Source organism: Diaphorina citri, unplaced genomic scaffold (genome assembly GCF_000475195.1).
Source record: "Diaphorina citri unplaced genomic scaffold, Diaci psyllid genome assembly version 1.1 scaffold2638, whole genome shotgun sequence".
In the NCBI taxonomy this organism is placed as follows: domain Eukaryota; kingdom Metazoa; phylum Arthropoda; class Insecta; order Hemiptera; family Psyllidae; genus Diaphorina; species Diaphorina citri.
Genome location: NW_007380055.1, coordinates 1 through 11,518, shown reverse-complemented (window position 1 = coordinate 11,518; position 11,518 = coordinate 1). Strand labels below are relative to the sequence as shown.

Below are 11,518 nucleotides of genomic sequence, written 5' to 3'. Positions count from 1 at the left end.
TTGTATTTTATTATTTCCTTATTCAACCCATCACAAGCACAATGTAGGTACTTAGAGCTGAATCCTTCTCGTTTAAAACTTTAGCGTGATAGCTAAAGTTTGTGTCGACTGCGGAGGAATCAGCTCAGGTCCATGACATTCATTTCAATGCAGATCTTCTCCAACAGACAAAGCGGAGCTTGAGATACCGAACCTAAAAATCAATCGGACCTACAGGAGCGCTGTAGCGGCCCTTTTTAGTAAGATCTTCAGTCCAATGAACCACTAATACACCCTGAATACAGTGTGGTACAAGGGACACTATACAAGTTTTGGAGCCACATGGTATGATCTCACCCAGTAGTAGGTACTTTCATTTGGAATCGAATTGATCTTAGGTACATGGAAATAATGAATTTTCAAGCTGAGATCTAGGGAGGGTAAAGCATAAGCTTAATGATCACAGTATAATGATTATGGTTACAATGATCACAGTATAATGATTATGGAGATTGTTATAGATTATAATGGTTATGTAGATTGTAGCACAATGGTTAAAGCATTATTTATCCCCCATACCAGATTGTCACCTAAGTGAAATTATAGCTATGTTAGTGATGCATTGTAGCAGGCAGTTTGTCCACGGGTAGTAATAGGTACCTATCTTTTACATCTTGGTCGCTACTCGATTGAAGTACCTAGTTATATGTAGATTGTAGCACAATGGTTAAAGCATTATTTATCCCCCATACCAGATTGTCACCTAAGTGAAATTATAGCTATGTTAGTGATGATGCATTGTAGCAGGCAGTTTGTCCACGGGTAGTAATACCTATCTTTTACATCTTGGTCGCTACTCGATTAAAGTACCTAGTTAATTGTAATCACGAGGGTGAGTGCACCCCGAACTCCAAGCACAGACCCCGAAAAAAACTTCGACCCCGCCGGGAATCGAACCAATAACAACTATCTACTATCAACTTCAGTAGTGTAGTGTTTACCATGGTGGACTTTGAATCTGGAGGTTGGTGGTTCGAGCCCGCAAGTTAAGTCATAAAATTTAGCGTAATCCATTAAGCGGGGAACGACATTTGTGACAAATACGAGAATTTAATGCACAATTAAAATTCCTTCTTTTATTATTACGACCCGTGTGTGACCCACCTAAAAGGTGATTAATTCATCTGTGTGTTTATACTCGTGGGTGTGAAGAGTGATTGTTAGATGAAAAAATAATCACATGGCGTCAATTATTGTCACCATAACTATCATGGTACCTATGTTATTATTGTCACATATTAACCATGGTATTTTCATTGTCATTGTTACCTATATTAGAAATGCCCCGGTTCTAAATTTATGTTGAGAAACAACACTGTAGCAATATTGGCAACCTCTGTGGCCGAGTGGGTATCACACTAGGCTTGCACGCCGGAGGTCCGGGGTTCAAATTCCGGCGTAAATGATTAAATTTCGAAGTAAATATGGTTTTTTACCTACTTGATTTGAGTGAGGACTCACCCTACACGTGAGGACTCACCCTAACACGTGAGGACTCACCCTACACGAAAGCTCAGGTACAAGTGATTGTAACCTGAGAATCATGAGATGGTAGACCGCGGCCTAAAATTAGGACCTGGTTTGATTGGGTTTTTTTTTGATCTGAAGACCACCAAAGTTGCATCCTTGTATCTCAATGGAAGATGTTGTATCCCAATAGAATATGTTATACATATCTCCGTGGAATAGAGGTAGGTATTACAAGTTCTTATTTATAAAATCATTATGCTGACTGTTGTTCATAAGGTATTATTATCGCTCAAGAAACAACAGCGATTAAATAGGTAATTAAATAGATCAGTTGCGCTTATTTGGGTGATGTTTCAAATAAGAGCAGGGAAAATGAGGACCAACGGAATTTTTCTTTTTCTCCTACGACTTCTAGATCCCGAGATAAATCGATTTAAAGAAATAGTGGTAAATCGTGAACTTTGACGTCACGGCATACGCTCCCGTACACGATGACGTCACATCAAATGTCCCAAGCAAAGCTCCCTCGCAGGCAACACATTAATGTGTTTGTGCGCATACGTTTCTACGTATTTCTTTCTGCTCCTCCGGAAGCGTGCTTGCATACTGGCGCTACCTAGCGGACGAAAAAAACAACTGCGTAAAGTCTGACGTCACACATCATTGAACTCTTTTATTAGAACGGAAAATAAAAATTGAATTTTCGACCTTTTACAGTTATTTTTTCGGAGTTTTGACCTCTGATTTGGATTTTTCCCAACTTTTTACATAGGAATCGACCAATTATTTATAATTTTTACCCATTTGCAACTGCTCTATTGCCAGCCTAGTTGACTTGGAGGGTAGCACGTCTACCTTGTATCTTGATTCCCGCCCGGGGCGAAATTTATCCTGAACAAATAAGGTTCGTTCTCGGAACGGCTGGCTTTCTCCTATCCTTGTTTGATTGGAATCAGGATGGATTAATCGATAGAGAGGAATTTGCTTTCTGTTGGAACAGATGGATCAAAGTGATCGTACGACCAAACAGTGCATTGCTAGTGATCAATGTTCAGAACGATTTCGTTTCCGGCACTCTGAATCTGAGTCAGCGTTCTGCCAAACAAAATGGACTCCAGGTCATCGAACCCATCAACAAACTCTTGGACACAGTCAACTTCAACGCTGTTTTTTATGCCCTGGATTGGCATCCTAGTAATCATGTCTCCTTCCTCCTATCCTGTCCTCCTTCTCTCTTTGATTTCAGGACGATAAAACCTTAGCAGTTACAATTCAGTAGGAGTTCCCTCTATCAAACCTATTAAATAAGAACTTATTTTTCTTACGTACCTGCTCAGGTATGTATTTTATTTAATAAGAACAGTTTTTTTTTTCTCCTCATGAAATGCTGTTTAGGCTGTATTGTTTTTGAAGGCATTATAAGTTATTCACGCATTGACATACAGGTTAGCGCCATACAGAAATGCCAGACATGTCCAATTTGTACATTATATGTCTGTGTTACAGTGTGGTACAAGGGACACTATACAAGTTTTGGAGCCACATGGTATGATCTCACCCAGTAGTACTTTCAATTGGAATCGAATTGATCTTAGGTACATGGAAATAATGAATTTTCATTTGGAATGGAGCTGAGATCTAGGGAGTAGGGAGGGTAAAGCATAAGCTTAATGATCACAGTATAATGATTATGGTTACAATGATCACAGTATAATGATTATGGAGATTGTTATAGATTATAATGGTTATGTAGATTGTAGCACAATGGTTAAAGCATTATTTATCCCCCATACCAGATTGTCACCTAAGTGAAATTATAGCTATGTTAGTGATGATGCATTGTAGCAGGCAGTTTGTCCACGGGTAGTAATACCTATCTTTTACATCTTGGTCGCTACTCGATTAAAGTACCTAGTTAATTGTAATCACGAGGGTGAGTGCACCCCGAACTCCAAGCACAGACCCCGAAAAAAACTTCGACCCCGCCGGGAATCGAACCAATAACAACTATCTACTATCAACTTCAGTCGTGTAGTGTTTAGCACGGTGGACTTTGAATCTGGAGGTTGGTGGTTCGAGCCCAAGTTAAGTCATAAAATTTAGCGTAGTGCATTAAGCGGAGAACGACATTATTTGTGACAAATACGAGTACCTATTTAATGCACAATTAAAATTCCTTCTTTTATTATTACGGGCCGTGTGTGACCCACCTAAAAGGTGATTAATTCATCTGTGTGTTTATACTCGTGGGTGTGAAGAGTGATCGTTAGATGAAAAAATAATCACATTGTATTTTATTATTTCCTTATTCAACCCATCACAAGCACAATGTAGGTACTTAGAGCTGAATCCTTCTCGTTTAAAACTTTAGCGTGATAGCTAAAGTTTGTGTCGACTGCGGAGGAATCAGCTCAGGTCCATGACATTCATTTCAATGCAGATCTTCTCCAACAGACAAAGCGGAGCTTGAGATACCGAACCTAAAAATCAATCGGACCTACAGGAGCGCTGTAGCGGCCCTTTTTAGTAAGATCTTCAGTCCAATGAACCACTAATACACCCTGAATACAGTGTGGTACAAGGGACACTATACAAGTTTTGGAGCCACATGGTATGATCTCACCCAGTAGTAGGTACTTTCATTTGGAATCGAATTGATCTTAGGTACATGGAAATAATGAATTTTCAAGCTGAGATCTAGGGAGGGTAAAGCATAAGCTTAATGATCACAGTATAATGATTATGGTTACAATGATCACAGTATAATGATTATGGAGATTGTTATAGATTATAATGGTTATGTAGATTGTAGCACAATGGTTAAAGCATTATTTATCCCCCATACCAGATTGTCACCTAAGTGAAATTATAGCTATGTTAGTGATGCATTGTAGCAGGCAGTTTGTCCACGGGTATAGTAATACCTATCTTTTACATCTTGGTCGCTACTCGATTAAAGTACCTAGTCAATTGTAATCATGAGGGTGAGTGCACCCCGAACTCCAAGCACAAACCCCGAAAAAAACTTCGACCCCGCCGGGAATCGAACCAATAACAACTATCTACTATCAACTTCAGTCGTGTAGTGTTTAGCACGGTGGACTTTGAATCTGGAGGTTGGTGGTTCGAGCCCAAGTTAAGTCATAAAATTTAGCGTAGTGCATTAAGCGGAGAACGACATTATTTGTGACAAATACGAGTACCTATTTAATGCACAATTAAAATTCCTTCTTTTATTATTACGGGCCGTGTGTGACCCACCTAAAAGGTGATTAATTCATCTGTGTGTTTATACTCGTGGGTGTGAAGAGTGATCGTTAGATGAAAAAATAATCACATGGCGTCAATTATTGTCACCATAACTATCATGGTACCTATTTTATTATTGTCACATAATAACCATGGTATATTTTCATTGTCATTGTTACCTATATTAGAAACGCCCCGGTTCTAAATTTATGTTGAAAAACAACACTGTAGCAATATTAGCAACCTCTGTGGCCGAGTGGGTATCACACTAGGCTTGCACTCCGGAGGTCCCGGTGCACCCCGAACTCCAAGCACAGACCCCGAAAAAAACTTCGACCCCGCCGGGAATCGAACCAATAACAACTATCTACTATCAACTTCATTAGTGTAGTGTTTAGCATGGTGGACTTTGAATCTGGAGGTTGGTGGTTCAAGCCCAAGTTAGGTCATAAAATTTAGCGTAGTGCATTAAGCGAGGAACGACATTTGTGACAAATACGAGTATTTAATGCACAATTAAAATTCCTTCTTTTTATTATTACCTACGGCCCGTGTGTGACCCACCTAAAAGGTGATTAATTCATCTGTATGTTTATAGTCGTGGGTGTGATTGTTAGATGAAAAAATAATCACATGGCGTCAATTATTGTCACCATAACAATCATGGTACCTATTTTATTATTGTCACATATTAACCATGGTATTTTCATTGTCATTGTTACCTATATTAGAAACGCCCGGTTCTAAATTTATGCTGAGAAACAACACTGTAGCAATATTAGCAACCTCTGTGGCCGAGTGGGTATCACACTAGGCTTGCACGACAGAGTTCCCGGGTTCGATTACCGGCGTAGATGATTAAATTTCTAAGTAAATATGGTTTTATACCTACTTGATTTGAGTGAGGACTCACCCTACACGTGAGGACTCACCCTAATGGAACTGCGAGGGGCACATCGTTCACCAAGTCCATAGAGTCTATTTTGTTATTTAAGATTCTATGGAGAGTTTGAAAAGATATGATTTTATGTAGTTCTTTCACACACACACACACACACACACACACACACACACACACACACCCATCACACCACACATACAAACCCATCACACACACCACACACACCCATCACACCCACACCACACACACACACACACACACCCATCACACCACACACACCCACCACATCACACACACACACGGTCGCGCTACGCGCTTCCTGACATGTCCCACAGTGCAGCATATCACAGAGATAGACTGTATGCCCAGAAATGATACATTTTAACCATAGAGTTTCCAGGTCTGAGTTGTTTTCGTTCAAAGATGGAAAAGGAATGGCTTTGATTGAGTTTTTCACTGCTAAAACTATTAGGTATTAAGGAGCGCGGTAGCGCTCCGCCCCGCCAAGTCAAGAAAGTTTGACCGCGCTACTAGAGATATTATATTCCGTATTAGATAACTCACAGGTCACGCAATAAGAAACCGTCTTATCTTTGTCATAGCATGTCCATTCCGTAGTATGTCTCCCATGAGAAACAAATGCATGAGAAGATAATAATGCTTAATTATTCCTTTATCTTTATAGTATATTTCTTTAAATGCTTTAAATAGTATATTTCTCCATTGCTTCAAGGCACATTCTTTTACATCCATGCATTTATCCCATGTCTGTTCGCGAAGGGAAAAGTTTGGTCAGATAATTTCTGCCCTGGCTAGGATTCGAATTCAGCACCTCCAGGAAAGGTGCGGGTAACTTAGGCCAGCCACTCACTATCAGGTAGACCTGACAGGTACACCTGATCAGGTCCGACCTTCAGGTCTACCTGATACCTGGTGAGCACACACACTATCAGGCAGACCTGACAGGCGGACCAGATCAGGTTGATTTGTAGTTCATAACTTCAGAGAGAGAAGCAGGAAAGGTGGATAACTTATGAGGAGGGCAGGAGAGTCATAATTTGAGATGGTTTGGACATGTGAAATTATGAACTGTCTGGGACTGAAATCTCATGATGAACTCTAACCATTACTTTCGAGACGGATTCTACATAAATACATCCAGATCCTCCCACAAACTTTACGCACGTCTGATTTTACTGTGTAATTTCACCGCTCAAGAGTTTACTGCGGTGGTTTCCAAAATTTCGACCGTTTTGATCTCGTGATAGTTTTTGAAGAAAAAAAATCTTTTGGAGGATCCTGGTAAACCAAACTAGAAGCTGTTCTTACGCTTGTTGCTTCAGTTTAAGATTAAGCATACAAAGTTTGGTAATTTGTGTTGTACGTAGGTAGTCATTTATTGGCAGCCATTTACTGCTATATTTACTAGCCGGCCATTCCCGCTCTGAAATTTGACTGTTGGATGAATCTAGATATTGCGGCCTCTTTAGGGCTAAACCCGTGTCAACCCAATTGGGAACTACTGATTTACTGTACGTATAATTTACCGGTCACTCTGAGCATTACTGATATGTTGCAGTCACTCTAATTTAGTGCAGACCTAGCCATTGTGAAGTGCATAATATAAGAATATGCCTATGTAAGTCCTCAAAGCGCGGGGCCCCCAAAAGCGCGGGGCCCGTGGCAGTCTGCCATTCTGCCTTATGGGTAATCCGGCCCTGGTTTCTGAAGGTATTATAAGTTATTCACGCATTGACATACGGGTTAGCGCCATACAGAAATGCCAGACATGTCCAATATGTATATTATATGTCTGTGTTAACCGGTTAACCCTATCACACCCTGTGTCCCCAATTGATAGGACGATGTCCAATATGTACCTTATAATGTCTGTGTTAACCCTATCACGCCCTGTGTCCTCAATTGATAGGACGATGTCCAATATGTACCTTATATGTCTGTGTTAACCCTATCACTCCCTGTGTCCCCAATAGATTAGACGTTAGGCCAGCCACTCACTAAGTCTGTCTTAAGGTAGGTCCGCCTGACCGCCGGAATGCGTGTGGCGGAAAAAGCTTCCGACAGTTTGAGAGACCTGTAAAACTGAAGCCTTCCGCCACACAAGTTCCGGCGGTCAGGCGGCCCAATGTAGGCATTTGTATTTTATTATTTCCTTATTCAACCCATCACAAGCACAATGTAGGTACTTAGAGCTGAATCCTTCTCGTTTAAAACTTTAGCGTGATAGCTAAAGTTTGTGTCGACTGCGGAGGAATCAGCTCAGGTCCATGACATTCATTTCAATGCAGATCTTCTCCAACAGACAAAGCGGAGCTTGAGATACCGAACCTAAAAATCAATCGGACCTACAGGAGCGCTGTAGCGGCCCTTTTTAGTAAGATCTTCAGTCCAATGAACCACTAATACACCCTGAATACAGTGTGGTACAAGGGACACTATACAAGTTTTGGAGCCACATGGTATGATCTCACCCAGTAGTAGGTACTTTCATTTTGAATCGAATTGATCTTAGGTACCATTCATATGCGTGGGAAGTCAAGATGGTAAACCCCTGACAATCCATTGTTCTGTTTCAAAGGTTCAAAATGAACCAAAGGTAAATCTTGTTTCGTTTAAAAGTTTCAAAATCAAAAATTCTTTAATTTTATTTTTTAGAGTGATCGACAGGTTTTATAATAGTGTCACCTCTTTTTTTTAGATATATAGGTACCTACATAAGACGTGTAGATAGTTTTATTTCTGTTTTGAGAACGTTATTGTAAGAGTCTCAGCTTAGCCAAAAGAATCTGAGTGAGGTCTACAGTTCACAGAACCACTAGTATAAAAGTTTGGAACACAGCTGTGGCCCGCGGCAAAAAAAGGTTGAGAATGGCTGGTTTTGATGTTCCCAATTCAATAGTTAGGTACCGCGTAGAATGCTCCCAATATTCAAGAGGTGTAATAATAATGCTACTACGTATATTCAATAGTAATGTTCCCAATTCTCCCAATAATGCTCCCAATAGTTTGAATGCTATTCTTCCACCGTTATCAACAAGTGCATCATGTCTTTGTTATGTTTTATGTTTGTCCTTAGAGTGAGTATTATTGCTCTTGTATCTGTCTCTGTTACATCTACTTCTGCTGCGATAGATTCTTTCATTTTATCTCGGTTTGTCCATGACACTGACACCCTAAGTGATTTTGAAAGCATTAACATATTGAAAACATCCTCAGCACGGGCAACCGTTATCTGTCCACTGCTGGACAAAAGTCTTTCAAAAATGACAAAAGTGGCACTTTACACACTAAAGTTAGGTTTAATTCGAGGCTTATCCGTCAGATTTCCATTTTTCTGTGTACAACTCTTTTTATGGCGATGGTGGGCGTAGGAACCTAAGGTAGAAAGAAAGAGAGAGAGAGAGAGAGAGAGAGAGAGAGAGAGAGAGAGAGAGAGAGAGGGAGAGAGAGAGACGAAAGGAAAAGGTAGAAAGAGAGAGGGAGGGAGGGAGGGAGAGAGAGAGGGAGAGAGAGACGAAAGGAAAAGTAGAAAGAGAGAGGGAGGGAGAGAGAGACGAAAGGAAAAGGTAGAAAGAGAGAGGGAGAGGGAGAAGGAAAGGAAATGCATTATTAACTTGTGAACTGGAAAGACAAGAGAGAAATGTAGGTACTTTCCTATAGGTATACCTATGTACCCTCCTACCGACTTACCTAACTATGTATACCTAACTAATAATGTATGAAAAAACATTACCTAATACTCCAAGACTTTGAAAAGTTCGTGAGGACGTGAAACTGTGTAAAATTCCTATACTGTGTGTACTGTGTACCGAGGAAAAATGTGCCACATTTAGCCACATATCTTTCAAACTGATGCAGATGGTCAGAAAAACCGTGATTGGTGTGCCAGACTTCACATAGAACAAGAATAGCTTATTCCTAAAGAAAATTTGGATAAAAAATTAATGGTCACCCATCCAGCTACTAAACACGCCCGACGTTACTTAGCTAACTTTACAATCATCCTCATATTCTTCGTCTTTATGATCTTCATCAGTGGTGTCTTATTTTACCTTCTCCATTTCTTCTATTATGTTTTCCCTTTTTAGCCCGTTAATAAAAGGTATGAGGGACGGGCTATTGTATTCACTTCGGTGTCGTCTGTCGGTCACTCTGTCAGTCTGTCTGTCCTCATAGAAGGACTTATCCAAACCTAGTCGACCTATATATCAAATTAAAGGTCTTTTTACTAGGAACACGAAAATGGTGGTGCAAATTTTGTCCAGAAAACCAAAAAGCCAAAAAATCAAGAAAACTGGTTTTGGGGGGATTTTTTTCACATTTTCTCACACAAAATGAGCTCTGATCTTGAAATTTGTCGCGACAACCTATGAACTCAAAGCGAAAAGTTTTAGATAACACTTCAGTCGATCATTTAAGACCGGTGTTAGCGTCACCTATATTAAGCTACGCCGAGCAAGGTCAAAAAATGGATGGGTGACTTCAACACTATATTGGTAGTTATTAGGAAACCCGTAGGCGATGACGTCATAATTCATGACTCCCGCTTCGTTTGTTTGTGCGCAAGCGTTTCTGCGCATTTTGACGTGAAATGTGACGTTACAACTCTTTGAACTTTTTCATTAGAGCGGCAATTAAAAATTGAATTTTCGACCTTTTAAAGGTACCTTTTCGGATTTTTGACCTCAGATTTGGATTTTTCACAACTTTTTACGTAGGAATCGACCTTTTATTAATAATATTTTCCCAATTGCAACTCCTCCATTCCGGCGTAGATGATTAAATTTCTAAGTAAATATGGTTTTATACCTACTTGATTTGAGTGAGGATGAGGACTCACCCTACACGTGAGGACTCACCCTAACACGTGTGAAACCAAACTGCTCACGTTACCTGTAACAGAGGAAAACAGAAGTTCAAATTATTACTACCGAACAATGAAAAATAAGTAGATAGTCAAATTTCAAACAAACGTATTCCTTTTTTTTAAAATAGGTTTGATAGAGGGAATTGTAACTGCTAGAGAGGAGGAAGACACCGTTCCGAGAACGAAACTTATCTGCCCCAGAAAGAAAATAGTCGAAAAGGACTGAAGTCACTGAAGAGCAGTAGTAGTAATAATAATAAAGTGGAAAATTAAACAGATATCATGAAATCAAAAGAAAATAATTTCATTATTGTTCGCCATAAACTACGGAGTTACGGATCGGTTGTGACAATTTCACCCAGGGCCGGATTACCCATAAGGCAGAATGGCAGACTGCCACGACGGGCCCCGCGCTTTTGGGGGCCCCGCGCTTTGAGGACTTACACTAGATATTATGGGTTTTTTCTATAAAAAAAAAAACTCGAAATCCGTAGGTTAAAATTTTTTTTTTTTTTTTTTTTTTTTTTTTCAAGTTGAAATAGAGCATCTTTTCTCAGTTTCTTCCCTCCTCTAGCAGTGTTTTTATATTCTTAAATTTCCCTCCCCTAGCAAAATTTCTCTCCTCTCACCTCTGGCAAAGTTTCCCTCTCCCTAGGTAAAGTTTCCCTCTCCTATAGCAAAATTTCCCACCCCTCTAGCAAAGTTTCCCTCCTCTGGTAGAGTTCCACTCCTGGTAAAGTTTCCAACCACTAGCAAAATTTCCCTCCGATAGCAAAGTTTCCCTCCACTAGTAAAATTTCCCTCCCCTGGTAAAATTTCCCTCCTCTAGTAAAGTTCCCCCCCCTGGTAAAGTTTCCCTCTAGCAATTTCCCTCTTCTGGCAAAGTTTCCCTCCCCTAGCAATATTTCCCTCCCATCTCCCATGCCATAGCTTGTTTGCTTGTCAGTAATGTCAGTATAGTTTTCTTTCCC

General features: G+C 40.1%; 1 protein-coding gene across 1 annotated transcript in view; it reads left to right on the top strand.

Moving 5' to 3' along the window:
• The window catches only part of LOC103519272, a 22,757-nt gene extending 19,683 nt beyond the window's left edge, over positions 1–3,074 (top strand). The window contains exons 4-5 of the mRNA XM_008484357.1: positions 2,510–2,703; positions 3,016–3,074. Of these exons, the coding sequence (XP_008482579.1) occupies positions 2,510–2,703; positions 3,016–3,074 (253 nt within the window). The remainder of the gene's footprint in view (positions 1–2,509; positions 2,704–3,015) is intronic.
• Positions 3,075–11,518: the final 8,444 nt, after the last annotated feature.